This window comes from Electrophorus electricus, chromosome 18 (assembly GCF_013358815.1).
Source record: "Electrophorus electricus isolate fEleEle1 chromosome 18, fEleEle1.pri, whole genome shotgun sequence".
Classification (NCBI taxonomy): domain Eukaryota; kingdom Metazoa; phylum Chordata; class Actinopteri; order Gymnotiformes; family Gymnotidae; genus Electrophorus; species Electrophorus electricus.
Window position 1 is genome coordinate 14,634,625 of NC_049552.1, and position 20,587 is coordinate 14,655,211.

Sequence of the window (20,587 nt, forward strand, 5' to 3'; positions counted from 1 at the left end):
AAGTCTTCATTTAGCAAACCTGTCCACCAATCCTGTCCTGATGTGTCCTTACCTCCTATTGTCTTGATTCAAGAATATTTAGACTTATGATCAAGTTTCATTTACTGAAAGCCATACAATATGGATATTACAGCCACTGCCATATTGAGTCTGTTCTGTGTATTTTTGCATTCTCAGTCTTATTTTTTTCAGGTTGTCCAGGAGGTGGTGTTTTGACAGGAATGGTGACAAGAGGCTGATTCCTGTCACTTAGGACTGAGAGTTGTGACTAGTCAGCAGATTTGTCAGCTATTAGATAAATACTCATGTCGAGTACGCACTGGTGTCGTGAGTGGTAGACTCCAGGTGGTCATGGTAGCTGCAAGGTTTGGCTTATGAGCTTGTACTTAACACCATTTCTACTTAGTTGTTTTAGATGGGACTGTAAGTCTTTGTATTCAACACTATTTGTAGGAGGTTCTTTGATGGGCCCATTTTTGGCTTGTATTTGACACATGCATGAAGCCTTGAGTCATTACATTTGTGGGTTCTTAGAGCTGGAATTATGAGCAGTCTTGATACAGGTATGTGAAGATCACTATGAGAAACACTGTGGGTTCTTATGCCTTTTCTCTTGTTTTTACTTTGTTAGGGCGTTAATGAAGTTGTGTTGTGATGTTCTTTGTTTTATTTATTTATTTATTTATTTATTTATTTATTTATTTATTTATTTTAGGGAAGTAAATGTCAGAGGTTGGTTTGTTTGTTTTGTTTGTTATGTTGGATTAAATCCACCCTGATATTATGCTCCAAATTTGTTTATTTATTTGTGATTTGCTTCTTAAATTCTGATGATAAAACTAATTGAAAACCTACTGCAGTTCTGTGTATCCATTTTTATTCTTTATGTTGCAAAACCGAGGCATCATAATATAATATTTTCAAATAATCTAAACAATGTCAAAAAGCAAGTTTTTTTATTTCTTCAACCTCAACACACACACTGACACCGGTAGGGAACCTTTACATGTCTCCATGACAACACACACATCTGACCTTTTGATTTGAGTTAAGGAACATGATGTGACCTTGTGGTTTTGGATTTGAAACTGAAGTTTCTTTTAATAGCATTCTTGTCCCAGACAAATAACCATGTCAGTTCAAAGTGTGGTGAACATGATGAGATCAGTTCATTCAGTAATAGTCCTATGATCTGCTGTACACTGTAGTGTTCATGTATTCAGATTAAGAAAATGTGTAGATACAGTAAAGGATCACTGGTGCAGTGCAGTTCATATGAATGTGTTGAAAGCACACTGATGTAAGGTGAGGCTGTAAGTACCATGTCCTCTTTCTTACCTTCTCATCTCTTATCAACCCCCCCCCCTTTTTTTTGGAAACAAACCTCATTATGTATTAATATCTGTTTGATCAACACTGTTTATCCTATAATAATTTACGAAAAAATGTAGGCCCAGGTCCTCTGTTGGGCCTAGCGGATTTGAGCATATGAGTGTGTGTGTGTGAGAAAGTGATAGACACAGAGGGTGTGAACGCGACTGCACGTAACAATCTATTGTATCCGTTTCCCTGATTTAGGCCTCAGTACTAGCAGAGTTATTGCTTTGAACTTAAGCCTTAGGCCCTGACCTCTTTTATTATTTGTATTTAATGTTTGTTCAGACCTGGTTTCACCTAGTGTATACAAATAGTGTAGGCAAACTACACTGTACAAGTATGAGTTAAGTGTCAAATGATTTAAAGAAAACATCCCATAAACAAACATTCCCCCCACAAAAACACTTGCCAGGACACAAAAAGAATTCAAGAATTCATCAGTAAAGGTGCATAAAGGCTGTAGTCACAGTACATTTTGGTAAACGTCCTCGCAAAATTCAGATATGCTCAAAATGCCCCCCTCCCCCCAATAAAAAGACAAACTTTTGACAAATGGAAGATCAAGCTTAGATGCCTTTGTCAATGTTTAAAAATATCTAATTGCTACTTGGTATCAAACTAGTTTACGGTTGATGTACTAATTAGTCAGACCTAAAGGAATTAGAGAATTCAGCAGAAAAGGTGCTCAAATGTTGTGACTGTAATGCAAAGTTGTGGGGAGGAGCTTCATAAAGCTTCATAGAGCTAAAAGGATAAAAGAGTGGAGAAAGATCTCAGAATATTATCACTCTGACAAGACCACTCATCATGTTCACCATTACACTCCTGTGTGTGTGGCTTTCACTGGGTGAGTTTAGACTGAACTGTTTAAATTATATGAATTACATCACTGTGCAGAATGATTGATAAATCATTCTGTGTGGTAAAAGAGCAGAGTGTGTGTTAGACCTGTTACTTGTTAGAGCAGCGTGATAGTCAGACTTATGTAAGTATGCCATGAATTAAACCTGTTAACTTTATGTTCTCTTCTCTATGGCAGGTGACTCTATGGCAGAGCCAATAGAACCACTTTTCCCCAGTGAAGCTGTGTTTCAGGGTGATAATGTTACTTTGTCCTGCAACTATAAAGAGTTCAGTGGTACTATAGAGAATCTCCACTGGTACCAACAATATCCACAATCCAAACCAGAATTCCTCCTTTACATCTTTCCAAGTGGAACTAAAAGTGAACCTCTCCCACCACGTCTATCTGCCAATGTTGCTAAAAATCTGAAACAAGTGGATTTGCTGATCTCCTCTGCTGCAGTATCAGACTCTGCACTGTACTACTGTGCCCTGGTGCCCACAGTGTGAGGAATCCTAGCTACACTGTACAAAAACCTCCTACTACACAGATAAGATTAAATAGGTACAATATACATGATGTATATGATTTAAATATGCATCTGAAAAGTGAGGACTGAAATGTTTGATAGTCACTATAGTATGTCATAATGTGATATATTCTAATAAAACACATCAATGTCTTTTAGGGAAGCATGAATACAAAATCAATAAAAATGTTAAAAATAGGATTTTTGTGAAGTTTTATTTGTATGATATCATAGGTCGACATACACATTTTAACCCTCTATATAATATATGTATCCAAATACAATTGTATGATGTATAGTTCATTACACTTTACCTGTTCCTTGTTGTTAAAGAGTCCCAGAGTATCATCAGACCCCCACAACCAGGGCTCATGGTCACCATGATTCCCTCCATGATTAGACAAATAAATCAAATACAATATACCCATGCTCAAAAAACATGCATTTCTGCAAAAACATCCTTCAGAAAACCAGAGTGGCAGCACTCTGTAAGGTTCTGCTTGTCTAATATCACCAAAAAGTGAAGTTTTAAATCAGGACTGTATCAGAAGGAAAGCTCCATAAGGAGAATGGGGGTGCTATTAATTAATTTATTGATTATTCTAAAACAATGAAAATGTATATGATGCTCACACGTCACTGCAAACATTCTTGATAAAAATTAAATTACATTAGTTTTCTTTTCTGATGAAGAGCAACTAATGTATATTGTTATTTAATTTGTAAGAAGCATGAATGAGGGTTTTTGTACACACACACACACACACACACACACACACACACACACACACACACACACACACACACACACACACACACACACATTACTGGCTGCAGCTATGCTTTATCACCCGACATAACAGTTTAAAAATATAGTCCATTGTTCTTCAAAATTATTTTAAGGAATAACAATGTCATTTTTAAACAGCTTCCAAATCTTTGCCACAGTTTTAGATTGTATATCATTACAGTACCATGTGGCCCATTCATTTAAAAAGCTGAGAATAAATTTAATCAAATACTTTTATATAAATATTTGTGGATCAATTGGCAAAAATTCCCATGCACACATTCCAAAATCTTGTAGAAATCCTTCCCAGAAGAGTGGATGCTGTTACAGGTGCAAAACAGGGACATACTCCTTATTAATATCTATAGATTTAGAATGGGATGTCATAAAAGTGGCTGTAGTTGTAACGTGTAGGTGTTCCAATACATTTGTCCATATAATGTATACACACACAGTATACTTCCTGGTTTAGTGTAAAATAACTCATGATGGACACGCCCAATATTTGTAAATCACACTCCAATGTTGATGCCAAGCGCAAGTGTAATGCCATTAAAATGATCCTCATTAAAACAACAGCTTATACCCACTGCTGATTCAGTTTGAACAAACTCACAATGGAGACACAAATCCTCTTGGTTTACATTATGGTATCAGGTACTGCCTATGAATTTGAACAATTTGTTTGAGAACCACAGATTCAAAATTCAATTAAATATGTTTATTGCATTATCTTACAGGTGTGTTTTGTGCTGATCAAATTGGACCAAACCAGGATCAGGATACTGAGGTTTTTCATGAAGAGGGAAAATCAGTTACACTGGAATGTTCATATGATTCAACTAATCAATATGTTGATCTTTACTGGTACAGACAGCATCCTAACAAAGCACCACAGTATTTACTGCATAAACCTGCTCGATCAAGTCTGAGTCCCGGGCACATATCAGACCGACGTTTTTCATCAACTACCTCTGACACATCCACTCAGCTCACTATTAATGGACTAACTCTGGCAGACACAGCTCTCTACTATTGTGCTCTTCACACTCAGTGATATAAAGTCTCTGAGAGGCTTTACAAAAACTGATACAATTAATATTTGCTTTGAACTTGACGAGCATCTAAACCACAGTGGTGTTACTGAATGTATTAAACACCTGGGGGAAAAAAAAAGGGTTCTGGTGGTTAAATAAGATAAAAAGATGTTCAAACAGACATGTTTTTATATGAGTCACTTCTTAGAAGAAATAAAATTCTGTCAGTGAAGTTGCCAGCAGAAGACAACAGTGGAAGCATAACATTGTTCACTAAGGAAAGAAATATTGTAAATACTGTTAAAACAGAATTAGTTTATATTGTTAAGTGGACAACTTATAATGGGGATCTATTGCTAGGAATGGACTATAGTATACAAATTGGTTATGTTACAAATACATTGGTACAGCAGGAGAAGCATAGTACTGTTCATTTAAGGAAAAGCAGAAATAATCTAAATAAACTTAGACTATAAGTAAGAGAGTGAATTTATTTTAGATTGCTAAACATACAGTCACCCAATACAAGGTGTAGGGTGAGTGTTAAACTTTATTAGAAACACCCACCCTACACCCACACTGGCCACTTGTAATTATATGTGATGCTGTGCTCAGTTTACAAGCCACTACTCTCAGTAGCTGTAGCACTGACATGGTAGTGGTACTGTGTGTTGCACTGTTGAAAATGAGTGTAGTTCCTAACGTGCAATCAATCACATCAATCAATCAATCAAAAATATACTTATGTAGTGTTTTTCAAAACAGGAGTTGTCACAAATCAGCTTCACAAATGTCTGTCTCCAAGATTGCAGTACACAAGCCAAAGGCTGCTGTGGCAGGAAAAACTCCTTAAGAGTGTGAGGAGGAAATCTGGAGAGGGATCAAGACTCAACGGGGAAGCCCATCCTTCTCTGGATGATACTGGACACACAAAAAAAGAACAAAATGAGCAAGAAGAAGCCCAGAAATCAACAGCAAAGTACATCGGAAAAACAAAAAGCAGAAAGCAGAGGAAATTGTTATTATGTGTCAGAAAGGATTATGGCAGTATTCTAAAACCACATCACATAAAAATTGTATTATTAACATGTGAAACTGTCATGCAGCCTGTCAGAACCTCCATGAACTATGTCCCAGAATCCTCCAGGGAGACACTCATCCCCAGAATATTAGTGCCTGCACCTGTTGCCCATTTCTGTAGCCTATTTATACACTTCGTACTCCTTTTCTCTTTGTTAGGTCTTGTCAAGTAGCTCCTAGTGCATATTGAGCATTATTTTCCTGATTCTGTGTTTTGACAATTGCTCGTGTCTTCTTCTATCTTGGATTTATGCTTTTTCTTGGATATTCCTATTTGTCCATGTTGCATTATCCATGCCTGCTCCTCGGCCATGGATTGGATTTGTCCTTTTGCATTTGTTTGCCTGGACTGTGCTGATAATAAACTGGTTTGTTATCAACAATCTGCAAGCATCTGATCTGTCTTTCAGTGTGACAGAAACTGAACATGTCAGGGCTTAATAAAATCACATTGTGATGAGCAGTATGAGGTGCTGTAAGGGTGGAGCTCTGAACCTCAGTAGAAAACTTCATGAATCCCATTCAGCTTTGGCTTTCACTCACTTCACATCTCCATCATCATGCTGCTCTTTGCATTTTCTCTCCTAGTCACAATTTTAGGTGAGTTTATCTTTATTTCAAAAGGCATTTCCCATAATTTATAACAAATCAAAAATTCATTTGGCATAATCTTTTTATTCTTATACAAGTACAAATGTCTGTCTTTTTTTAGGCAAGATCTCAACACAGAAAATGTATCCACTTGAGACAGTAAAGCATGTGTCAGAGGGCGATTCTGTTAATCTCTCCTGTAATTACAGTGGGAGCAGTAATATTCTTCAGTGGTATCGCCAGTATCCCATGTCTAGACCAGACTTTATTATTTTAATCTACCAACATGAAACTAAAAAAGAGTCTGATCTTCCTGGTGTTTCTGTAAGAGTTGATAAAGACCAAAGCCGTGTGGATCTGCTGATCTCCTCTGCTGCAGTATCAGATTCTGCACTGTATTACTGTGCCCTGCAGCCCACAGTGACAGGAAACCCAGCTACACTGTACAAAAACCTCCAACTACACAGATAAGATTAAATAGGTATCCCATATTTAAATATGTATCTGAAAAGTGATGACTGAAATGTTTTATAGTCACTGTAATGTCATAATGTGATTTGTTCTAATAAAACATGTCAGTGTGATTTAGAGAAACATGAAAACCAAACAAAAGCAAAAAAAAAAAACCCAAAAAACAAAAGGACATTTTTTTTTTTTTATTGGGACCTTAATGACATTTTTAAGATAATCTAAATAAAAAATGGTGGAAATATCAGTCAGTAACATTGTTGGTAGGGTGTTGAATTGGTAATGGTGTTAAAATGTTTTTAAAATTTTGACTCTTTTGTGTCACTATATTACACAAAACCATTTAACATTGCTTTCAGGACAATGTATCTTTATGATATCATGGGTAGACGTGCACTATTCATTTTAACATAATGACAGTAGTCTGCTCATCTGCAACACTCAACACAAAATATTATTCCCCTTCATCACACTGTGATGACAGCAGTCTCCCAGAGGAGGGCAGACTTTACACAGAATAATTTTCTAGACTGTACCACAATGGCTAAAAACACTAGTGTCGATAAGGCAGGACACTACTGAAAATCAAGAAACTTGAGAAAAATAATTTTTACACTTAGCTCAAACCAATGAAATAATTTCAGTTTAAATGGATGATTTTAACCCTATATACAGTATATGTATCCACATTCAGTGTTATGGTGTCTAATTAATTTACAGTAGAGTAATATCAGAATCATTAAACTTTACCTGTTCAAGAGTTAAAGAGTATCCACACATCAGAGCCCCCTTACCAGGAGACGCAGAGTATCCACACATCATGTACAGGCACAAGGCAGAATTTATGTTCTGGGCTCAGACCCCCTACCACCAGGGCTCATGGCCACCATGATTCCTTCCATGATTAGGCACACAAGTTTCTCTGATAAAATCAAAAACAATATACCATGCTCAAAAAGCATGCTTTTATTCAGAAACACCCTCCAGAAAAACTGCAAAAATTTTTTTTTATGGTCATAGTGTATCATAGCACATAAACATAGCAGACATACAGTCCTCCTATTTCTTTTTCAGGAATATATTTCTCTTCTCAGTGCCTAAGCTGTAATACTATCTGCTAGCAGAGCTACATAGCTAATGTGCTGTTCTCAGACCTGTGGTTTAATTTATCATTCTTCTTCCTAGAATTCCACTAACAAACTCTGAGTGACTGCAAAGCTGTTCCATTATGAAGCCTATTGGTTTAACATACATGTTTTATCAGCCTTAACAGTCATGCAGGCTAGGAATAAGAATAACCTTCTCAGTGTATCAGTGCTGTGTATCTGCATTTATTCTGTAATGTATAGTGACCAGAGTGGATAGAAACCAGGGGATCTGGACACCGTGCTGGTGAGGCAAAAAGGCTCCTCTGATAAAAGGAAAAATAATATACCATGATCAAAACATGTTTGTCTACTCAGACTCCCTCCAGACAAACTGTAAAAGCTGAGTTTGGCATGGTCATAGTGTTTCATAGTACATAAATGCATACTAAATAAATGATAAACTAACAATCTCATGTAAGCCTACTTTAAATGAAAATGGCTACATATTGAGTGCAGAATTCATTCAAACACTATTGAATGGATGTAAAACACATCAGGTTTTTGGTTAATATGAATTTGAAGACTAACATTAAAAACTAAATTTAATTAAAAATAAAAAAGCACAAATATAAAAATAGATAAGGTACATAAACAAAAATATGACTTTGTGTGTGTCACCCTTAATATGGAATATTCATTATTGATTCATGCTTTACAAGAATATAATCTTATACTAATGATTCAGTCAGATGTTTTGTTATCACTAGAGGTGTTTTGTCATGGTACGCCACCCCACTCCCCCAAACGTCTCCATGTGTAGGTGTGTGTGTGTCTGTTGTCACGCCCTCCCGTGTCATTCACCTGATACTTGTTGTATGTAACTGTCAGATGTATATAAGTCTCGGGTTTTGTTGTTGATTTGTCGGTGTTTGGAAGATAGCAAGTGTGCTACGTCTAATTGTTACCTATTAAATAAATGTCTGTTGCGTGGTGCCTTGTGCTGGCATCCTTCTACATCTCCAAACGTGACATGTTTGATACTGTTGCATTGTATAACCCCAACCTTAATATACCTGCACACACACACACACACACACACACACACACACATACACACACACACACACACACACACACACACACACACACACACACACACACACACACACACGTCTCCATAACAGTATACAATTTTCTCCTCTTTTTCTTTCTTCTGGAGCCCAATTAAACTTTTATCCCTTTAACAACTAATTGGTACTAAACACTCTATTATACAGAAATTAGCAAATTAAATGATCAATAATATTTTAGAATTAAAGAGTCTATGAACAAACAAAACATCATGCTATTTGCCTTTAAAACATACATAACTCTACATAACTGTAGAAATGTCAGCTATGAAAATTCAATTTCTATCTCATTATTGCTTTAATGTTTGCAAGAACGCCCAGCCGAGCTGTTCTCCAAGACAGGAAGTTCTTGCATCAGTGACAGTATTAAATTATATTGGTAACATTTTTTATTCAATAATTCTGAATTATATTCAGCAGTATTCACATTTTTAGACCATTTTAATGGTCATTGTATGTTACGTTGGCTTGCTTTCTTTTAGTGCATTTTTATGTTCAGTTTCGTTTTCGTTCCTCTCATTAAATGTTTCAGTTTGCATATTCACCCCAGTTCCATTTATCTTTCATTTAGTAACAACTGTTATGGCCACATCTAGGCAGTAAGGCAAAGAGTGATTATATCGCAGAACAAATGGACAATGGAATGAACAATGGAAATGAGGAAACGAGGTAAAAAAAACTCATTTGTTGCTGATTTGAACATAAAGCAGGAGTGATACAAATGGAACACCGTTGTAATTAGCTTCAGGAGTGCCCCAGAACAAAATAAAACAAAACCCTTTAAAAGAAAGAACCCACTAGCTAATCATGTACAAAAGAAGCACAAACCGTTTCACACTGACTTCCTAACACATAAACACAGGACAAAACCCACACCCAATAAAAATGGCAGACACTCCCTATCTTCATTAGTATCCATACCAACATATACTGGGCACTATTTACGAATACATACCAATATATATATAACATCAGCCGACGTAATAAGGCAAATACAAGGTCATACACAAGTTCCTAAAGTAATTACACATGAATGAATGCTAAACCGAACACAACACAAACAATCACGAACAAGATCATCCTCCACCTGTCTCAGCCTCAGCCTGTCCTGTCCTCCCAATCTCGTCTGGAAGAGTTTTTTTTTTTTTAGTTTTTTTTTTGTAGAGCAGGCGGGCGACGCAGGGATCTGGCACTGAATGGAGCGGAGTTTTGATTAATCTTGTTGCAATGTTTGATTGGCCAAAGCACAAAGGAAAATCTGTATCTGAAATCTGATGAATATCTCTACACACACACTGTAACGCTCTTTACATCAAATACACTCTAGGCTATGAGGAAGCAGAACAAGACATCAGAGCCCACGGTGTACAGTAGGCGACAAATAGGGAAATTCTAATGGTATTCCAAGGATGCTTATTCACATGAATCTCAGTCTCGAGGGTACATATATCCTCCTACATCAGTCAACCTCAAACACCATAGATGCATTACTCATGAAAACAAAGAAATGTATGTTTATGTAAACATGTACAAAACAGGCTCCTACATGTCATACTATTTATATCAATGCAAACAAACAAACAATCATACAAACAAACAAAAGCATGCATGCAAATTCAAGGTACCAAGAGCCAATAAAGAGCTCTTGGTGTTATAGAATACTACTTTACTTCAAAGCATATTGTGACTGCAGGATATGATGTCACAAAAAAAGGTCCTTACAGGAGTACATTTCTACAGTCTCTCATTACAGTCTCTCATTAGAGACTTACAGCAACACAAAGTAAAAAAAAAAAGTGTTGAGTTTTACTCAACATGGTGAGAGCACTACTCATTTTCACCCTAGTATTAGGTTTGAAATACAAACTTAAAGAAGAAATACACAAACACAATCATTTAATCAACTCAATGTAAATGATTAGAATAACTGTAAAATATGATTTTGAAATTTCATTTCCAGGTATATTTTGTGAAGATCAAATTGCACACCTTGATATTGGTTGTTGACTATGACCGTGTGCTCTATGTCTACACCGTATGTCTGTACTAAATCAAACGCATATCCACCATGTGTGTGAGTTCTCTTATATGTTGGGTGAAACCAATTGATTCTAACATACAACAGGCCAATCTCAAAGGATCTTGGGCACTATCAAAGTGAATATTCAAATCATCAACAATAATGTTGTTGGCTCTTTTTCTACAGTGACTATATTACAGAAGAAATCTGCAGACTCGTTAATAAATTCTGAATAGGGTCCTGGTGGCCCTATATATCGCTGTGCCACACTGGGACCGGAGCATACTACAGCATAGGACATTGTCTTCACTAACTGACATACCTCTGCAAAATTATTCTTAGTAAACTCTGACCGGCGAAGGCATATATCGTTAGCTCCTATGTGACTGACAGAGAACAGATGCTTGTCTAAGACCTTACATTTTAATGTAGTTCTTTCGATGTAGTTTTTGATGGTAGAGTAGTCTTCAATGTTTAGTGGAAATTGCTGATTTCCAGGTAGAATGTAGTTAAGCCAACCTTTCGCCCCTTTCATGTGGAGGTCAGTTTGATAATTTTGTGATTTGACAGCAAGTAGAGCAACTGTTGAGCATTTGTACTGGGCTGCCTGCTCTCATTGGTTACTAAAAGGAAATGGAGGAGGAGCTGAACTATGATATACAGAAAGAATGTCAATATGAGACTTCTAAGTTACTTCTAAGACAGAAGGCAAAATACCACACAATGTTTCTCTGTTTATTTATGCTTTTAACAGTACTCACAGGTAAGACATTTGTTCCATTTAACATATATTCTTTATTTGCATGTTTATATATTACAAATGTTTACATGTAAATATGTATGTATTGTTAAATATTATGTTACTACCTTCAGTATGAACCTGTTGGAGAAATCATAAATCTGCAATGGATCAGTTTGTGTGACTAACTGAAGATATTTTTCAGGTGACAGCACACAGGACAGCATCACCTCTTTATCTTCTGTAGTCAGTTTTAAAGAGGACCAAACAGTTACACTCTCCTGTAACTACAGCTTCACTGGGTCTTCGGACAATCTGCTGTGGTATCGCCAATATTCCAATTCAGAGCCTCAGTTCATTGTTTTAGTGATGGAATATGGACAAAATCAAACAGCTGATTCTGATCCTCGTCTGTCTGTTCACGTTCATAAGAGTGTCAAGCGTGTGGATCTGAAAATCTCCTCTGTTGCAGTATCAGACTCTGCACTGTACTACTGTGCTCTGCAGCCCACAGTGGCAGGAAAACATCATTCACTGTACAAAAACATGTGGAAATAAACTTCATTGCAGATGTCTGTGAAGATGTGAATACATTTCTTGGTTTCCTTTAATGCAAGAAGAAATGTACAGCCATTGAATGAAGAGAGCTAAGGTTTTCGTTTAAAAAAATAGTGTTTGTCAAATATCAATAATACTAATTACATAATACATACTAAATAATAATGATACATAATAGAACTAAAAAGGTTAACCTTACAGATACCACAAGTAATGTATTCAGATATTTCATTTATTTTAGCAAAAAGAAGTAAACTTTCTATGAGCATGCATATATATGTGTGTTTATTCCCTGACAATTTGAAATTCTGTAAAATTGTAAGTAAGCCACCAGAAGGTGGCAGCACTCTGTATATTTCTGCTTGTCTAATATTGCCAAAAAGTCCTTCTGTATCAGAAGGAAAGCTCCATAAGGAGAGTGGTGGTGGTATTAATTAATTTATTGTTTATTCTAAAACAATGAAAATGTATATAATGCTCATTGATGAAGAGCAACTAATGTATATTGTTATTTAATTTGTAAGAAGCATGAATGGGGATTTTTGTACACACACAGACACACACACGCGCACACACACACACACACACACACACACACACACACATTGCTCACTGCAGCTGTGCTTTATTACCTGACAGCATCTTCAAAATATTATCCATTGTTCTTCAGAATTAGTTTAATGAATAGCAACATCATTATTAAACAGTTTCTAAATCTTTCCCACGGTTTTATATTATATATTATTACAGTGCCATGTGCTCCATTCATTTAAAAAGTTGACAGTAAAATTAATCAAATACTACTATTTAAATACTTGTGAATGAATTGGCAAAAGTTCCCATGGACACATTTCAAAATCTTGTAGAAAGCCTTCCCAGAAGAGTGGATGCTACTAGAGCTGCAAAGCAGTGATCAAATCCATTTTAATATCTATGGATTTAGAATGGGATGTCATAAAAGTGGGTGTAGCTGTAATGTGTAGGTGTCCCAATACTTTTGTCCATATAGTTTATACACTGCCTGGCCAAAAAAAAAAGGTCACCACCTGGATTTAACTAAGCAAACAGGTTAGAGACTCCCATTGGATAATTACTGCATGGGTGATTATGTTTCAGCTGGCAACAAGTTATTTAACCCTAACTGATGCAGTGAGTAACTTCTCCTTTGTTTAAGAACCATGTCAAAAGACACATCCTGTGGTCGTGGAAAATATATTAATCTGTTTCAGAAGGGTCAAATTATTGGCATGCATCAAGCAGAGAAAACATCTAAGGAGATTGCTGAAACAACTAAAATCTGGTTAAGAACTGTCCAAGGCATTATTAAAAAGTGGAAGGACAGTGGGGAAACATCATCTTCGAGGAAGGAATGTGGTTGGAAATAAATCTTGAATGATCATGATTTGTGATCACTTAAAGGTGTGGTGAAATCAAATCATAGAAAAACAACAGCAGAACTCAGCGATATGTTTAATAGTGAAAGTAAGAACATTTCCACATGCACAATGCAAAGGGAACTCAAGGGATTGGGACTAAACTGCTGTTTAGCCTTAAGAAAAACACTTGTCAATGAGGCAAAAATGGCTTCAGTTTGCTAGGGAGCATAAAGATTGGACTCTGGAGTAATGGAAGAAGCTCATGTGGTCTGATGAGTCCAGATTTACCCTGTTCCAGAGTGATGGGTGCATCACGGTAAGAAGAGAGGCGGCTGAAGTGATGCACCCATCATGTCTAATGCCTACCGTGCAAGCCTGTGGGGGCAGTGCTATGATCTGGGGTTGCTGCAGTTGGTCAGGTCTAGGTTCAGCAACGTTATGTGCCCAAAGAATGAGGTCAGCTGACTACCTGAATATATTGAACGACCATGTAATTCCATCAATGGATTTTTTCTTCCATGATGGCATGGCCATATTCCAAGATGATAATGCCAGGATTGATAGGGCTCAAATTGTGAAAGAGTGGTTCAGGGAGCATGAGACATCATTTTCACACATGGATTGGCCACCACAGAGTCCAGACCTGAACCCCATTGAGAATCTTTGGGATGTTCTGGAGAAGACTTTGCGCAGTGGTCCAAATCTCCCATCATCAATACAAGATCTTGGGGGAAAAATTAATGCAACTCTGGACAGAAATAAATGTTGTGACATTGCAGAAGCATGTGGAAATGATGCCACAGCGAATTCGGGCTGTAATCAAAGCTAAAGGTGGTCCAACGAAATATTAGAGTGTGTGACCTTTTTTTTTTTTTTGGCTAGGCAGTGTATATAACTACTTATGTAGCTATAATTATGTAGCTCAGTTCAGTTCAGTTGGTTACTTGATGAAGGCTCTTAGAGTCCTGTTGATGTTATACACCCTCAAGCAATCCAGAACCCACGTGTGAGGCAGTGAATCATAGGCTTTATTGTAGTGAATCCAGCTGCTACACAGCATGGTCTGTAGTCTGGCCTGCAGCTCACAGTTGGTCAGGTCTGCAGCCCACAGTGACACCCAGCTATACTCTACAAAAACACATTATTACAGAAACAAGCCTAAACATGTAGTTTTTGGAACATACTTTGAAAAGCAGCCTTGAATACCATGAAGGTACTATATAAATAAAACATGATGATGATCTCTGTATTTGTAATATATAAAATGAGATGTGGGAAACATGCCACTTTAATGTTTCATTATATATAACAGTTATTTAAGGGGACAAAATTAATTAATTAATTATTAACTAGCATTGATATAATGACAAGCCTATGATATTTAATCACAGCGTACATCACGTACACATACAAAATCAACTAAAACATGCAGAATCTCTAGAATATCATGTGAAGATTCATATTAATCAGATGTACAACATCTACAAATGCTGGTTCTCCAGTGAGTTCAGGAAACCTGATACAGCCAAAGAAGAGACATGCAGGTGTAGTGACCTCAGTGCATACAAAAGGATGAAGTATACACTCAATAAGAAAGTGAGAACTGAAAAACACAAATACAGAAAACACTGTAACAGCAGGCATGTGTCCTGTACTTAGGGATTATTTAATCTACTGTATAGATATATGTATATTTTATTAATAGCATTATGTTCAGTTTACAGCATTTACTGGCATGTTGTCTGTATTTATCATTTTTGCACTGTCTGCTGCAATTTTGTATCAAATGTCATATGAATCTATTTTTCGTTCACTACCCAGTTCAACAAATCTCTGGTGAGGCAGATTGACAAATTTGACTTTTAATTTAGTTATAAGAGTATTTAAGAGTACTCAACAGTAATTACGCACACATGTAGAGCTTCTCTATGTTTATATGATTTCCTAATTACCAATTCCGTGTTCAATTGGCTGTGGTCGAAATAGTTGATACTTTAATTTCTGCATCAATGCCCTGTGTAAAGATAATGATACAGAGCAATCTTTATCAATGTTTGCTCGTCATACAGAGTAATATTGTAAACCCTCCAAAAGAGGGTTTACAATAAAAATCTTGAAACTGCAGGTGATGTGGCACTATATTGTTCTAAGGGAAACAGAAGAAAAGAAGAAACTGTAGCAAAAATCGAGTCTGCAGTTCAGTCATGGCAGGTCTTAGTGGACATTGGCTTCTGTTTCTCATTTTAGGTAAGATGCACACGATTACTGGACATTCTGCATTAGATCAACATATTATATAAACTGGGGAAGGTTTCAAATAATACAGAAGGGTATTCACTTACTAAACCAGACTAACCCTAAAATACAGCCCTCTTGTCTTTGACTCTCTTCATCAGGTTATAGTTCTGGAGAGGGAATAGGACCAGTGTCTTCTACTGTAAATGTCCTACAAGGAAATCCTTTTACCCTCTCCTGCCTGTATAACAGATCTGCTGCAACTGAGTCTCTGCTGTGGTATCGTCAGTATTCCAGATCCAGACCATAGTTTCTTTACCTGGTTGGTGAAGCTAAATTTGAACAAAAGCTGAACCCCCAGTACCAGGAGTGTCTGCAGTAGTAAATGAAGAGAAAAACCGTGTGGATCTGTTGATTTCCTCTGCTGCAGTATTAGACTCTGCTCTGTATTACTGTGCCCTGCAGGCCTGCAGATGGGACTGTAAGACTTTGTTTTCAATACTATATGTGATAGATTCTTTGATGGGGCCATCAAAGAATACTGGTATGTGAAGAGTACTATGAGAAATACTAGAGAAATATTGTGAAATTGTAATGGCCCGAGTGCTGATGGGTGTGGAGCAGAACGCACAGACTCCCTCAACAGTGAAAGATGTTTATTAACACTGAACATAAACTATGAGAGTGGCACTCATACACAACATTAAGTTTGTTAATTACATTGAGAGTCACTCGACATGTGTGATTCTCTTGAGCTGCAATTCTTTCTTGTGCCAGACAAATATCCATGTCGGTTCAAAGTGTGGTGAACAAGATGAGATGAGCTCATTCAGTAGTAGTTGTATAGTTTGCTGTACACAGTAGTGTTCATGTATTCAAATGAAGAAAATATAGATGAATTAAAGGATTTGAGCACTTTACATGTATGTGAAATGCTAGAGATGCGCTAATGATGCACCAATGAGAACATGGTCCTTTTAAAATGAATTACCTTTATAGCAGCTGTAAATTCATGATACATATCTTATGGTTTCATTCTTTAAATTGTTTCATTCTTTGTCTTTGAACTACTAAGAAGTAAAAGTGATCTCTAACACCAAACTCTTCTCCATTAAAACAGCATTTAATTCAGAAGGTCAAATAAAGATGCAGAGCACAGTCATGCACATTTAATATTTTTGGTGAGGATTATTTAAATGTTGTGTTTATTTCCTATGGTATAGTACAATGCCTGATGTTGGACACACCCAGTATTTGAAAATAACACTGTAATATTGATGCAAATTGCTGGTGCAATACCATTAATATGATATACATTAGATCAACAGCTTAAACACACTGCTGATTCAGTTTGAACATACATACAATGGCCACACACCTCCTCATGATTTACATCATGGCATCAGGTAATGGCTATGGTTGAACAACTTGTTTGAGAACCACAGATTCTAAATTCAAATAATTTGGTTTGCATTCTCTTACAGGAGTGTTTTGTGCTGATCAAATTGGACCAAAGCAGAATCAGGAAACAGGTTTTTCGCAAAGAGGGACAATCTGTAACACTGGAATGTTCATATGATTCCATGTCGATATATGGGTTTTACTGGTACAGACAATATCCTAACAAAGCATCACAGTATTTATTACTTAAAGGTGCAAAATCCCAAGGTGGTGAACACACACCAGACTGACGTTTTTCAGCAGCAGTTACCTCTGACACATCCACTCAGCTCACTATTAGTGGACTAACACAGTTCTCTACTAGTGTGCTCTTCACACTCAGTGATATAAAGTCTCTGAGAGGCTTTACAAAAACTGATACACAATATTTGCTTTGAACCCGAGGAGCATCTAAACCACATTGGTGTTACTGAATGTAGTAACACCTAAAAAAAAAGATTCTGGTGAGGGATTAAACAAGATAAAAAGATCTTTGAACAGACATATCTTTGTATGTCACACTAATTACTTGAAATCAATTGTTGTCAGTGAAGTTGCCAGCAGAAGACATATGGAGAAGAACTGTTCACTAAGGATAAAATAAAAATAATCTAAATTAACTTACACTGCAAAGTAATAGAAACAATTTATTTTATTTTAACTGTGAGCAGTAAGGAGGTGGATGCATGTGCGGAGAAAAGCGAGATTTATTAGGAGCAAATCCAGAGTCGTAGTCATTGGAGTAGTACAGGGTCATAGAACCAATACGTAGAGTACTAGGGCACACGATAAACTAAAGCAAAGCACACAAAGGCAAACAGGGGAAGCAGGCTACAACAGAGACTAGGAAATAACACACAGAGGTAACGAAAAACATACGGTTAAGATAACACACGGGATAACAAACACAGACAGGGGTTTCTAACACAAACAAACATTCAATTAACCACCTAGACACAGAGCACAATACAGGCTTTAAATACATGAACTTAACAAGACTAGAAATGAGGAACAGCTGAAAGTAATGACGGGCTTGGAAAACCAAACGAGGGGTGGAGAAAACAAAACTAAGGAATGGAACAAAAACACACAAGACAGGGAAACCATGGAACATGGAAGTTGGGAGGGACTAAATGTGACATTTATATTGTGAAACATACATTCATCAATCACTTAATCAGCTAGAATACAATATATACTGAACATAGCAGTCACCAGTAGCAGCCAGAACAGTTCAGAGTAAAGTGCTGGTTTAGTACAGTACTCTAGCAGCAAGTAGGATAATGTGCAAGACTGCAACAGGAGTGCATATTTTATGTTTGTGAAGTTCGACTTCAGCACTAGTCCGATGCAAAACAATATGTGAGTGTGTGTATGGATAAGTATGTAAGTATGTATGTATGTATGTGTGTGTGTGTGTGTGTGTGTGTGTCTGTGTGTGTGTGTGTGTGTGTGTGTGTGTGTGTGTGTATAAAGTGCCCAATTTTGGAATCTGAATTGGGATTGGAGTTAACCAGAGTTCAGGCGTCTAATGGCTTCTGGGAAGAAGCCGTTGCACAGTCTGGAGGTACGGGACCGGATGCTGCGGTACCTTCTTCCAATCAATCAATCTCAAGAACTGCTCAGGGAAAGAGAGAAACAGAAAACTGACTAAACATAGAGAAGAGGGTGTAAGTGTGCATGTGTATGTGTGTAGTGAATGATGGTAGCTACAGCATGTCAGAAAATTACTGCAAAACATGAGAAAATACAAAACATAATGGAATGTTACCATACAAAGTGTAAATCAAAACAATGCATGTCATAGGAAGTTAACTGTAAGTAATGTAAATGTGTTTTAATTTAGATTTAAATGTTAATAGTTGGTCTAAGTCCCAAAGAGGCTGGGAGCACTGAGGGGCCTTATGAGAGAAAGCTCAACCTCCTGCAATTTACTAACAGAGTGTATGTGACAAGTTAGAAAACTTGATGATTTCACTGAAATACAGAGGATCTTACAGACATAATAGACTATTATCCCAATAGTACTACATCCAACAGCTCTTATACACAAAACTGCTTTTGAACAATTATAATCACTTTTTAAAATTCAAGCAGCCCTCCATGAACAGTCCAGCTGTTCTCAGATGAGTAACAGCAGACTTTTGGTTCTCAGTGCAGTAGCAGGAATACAGTCCTCCTATTTATTTTTCAGGAAGATATTTCTCTTCTCAGTGCCTAAGCTGTAATGCTACCTGTTATCAGAGCTACAAAGCTAATGTGCTGTTCTCAGACCTGTGATTTAATTTATCATTCTTCTTCCTAGAATTCCACTAACAAACTCTGAGTGACTGCAAAGCTGTTCCATTATGAAGCCTAATGGTTTAACATACATGTTTTATCAGTATTAACAGTCATGCAGGCTAGGAATAAGAATAACCTTCCCAGTGTATCAGTTCTGTGTATCTCAATTTTTCTGTCATCTATAGTCAGCAGAGTGGATAGAAACCAGGGGATCTGGACTCCGTGCTGGCAAGGCAATCAAGCTCCTCTGATACAGAGAAAAATAATATACCATGATCAAAACATGTTTATCTACACATACTCCCTCCAGAAAAAAAAAAAAAACTGACCTGAGTTTGGCATGGTCATAGTGTGTCATAGTACATAAATACAAACTAGATAATTGATAAAATAACCACCTCATGTAAGCCTGTTGGTGATTAGGCTTGTCTGTGATCTGTAAGTCTGACCAGTGGAACACAGGAGCCACCAGAAAGACTTAAAGACTTCATATCAGAAAATTAACAGAGGCAGTAATACATAAGAATTCAGTTTGAATGTGAAAGTGAATACACTGTATGAGTCTGTTGTTTGAGCCACTACAGAAAGCAAAAAACTAATTATCTACATCATTCAAATGGAACTATGAAATCCATCATATCATTAAACACAGGAAACAAAGAATTAACTGGCATCCGCTGGAATCCCCAGGAGTCTAACACTGCTTGACAAAAAATTCTAAACTTTGAATCTCAAATGATCAGAAATACACTAAACTGTGATGGGTGTCCGAGCTCCCAGCAGGAGGAACATGCCCACTCACTGGGATGACCACAGTGCACACCTAACCCGCTCCCAATCATGGGCCTACTAACCATGTGCACCTGTCCCTTGTTATTCCCTTCAACTATTTCTATGGTGATTATATCACACTTCTGAGTTAGGATGTGGGTTCATTGATGTGGGCTGTGGGCTCACTGATAGTCCTGTGTTATACATGGGAAACATAGTGATGAGCAGTAT

General features: G+C 37.0%; 1 gene segment (V, D, J or C); it reads left to right on the forward strand.

Annotated features, from left to right (window-relative positions):
• Positions 1 to 2,184: 2,184 nt before the first annotated feature.
• LOC118242939 lies at positions 2,185 to 2,777 on the forward strand. The segment is given in 2 exon segments: positions 2,185 to 2,224; positions 2,417 to 2,777. Coding segments are annotated over 2 exon segments (354 nt in total).
• Positions 2,778 to 20,587: the final 17,810 nt, after the last annotated feature.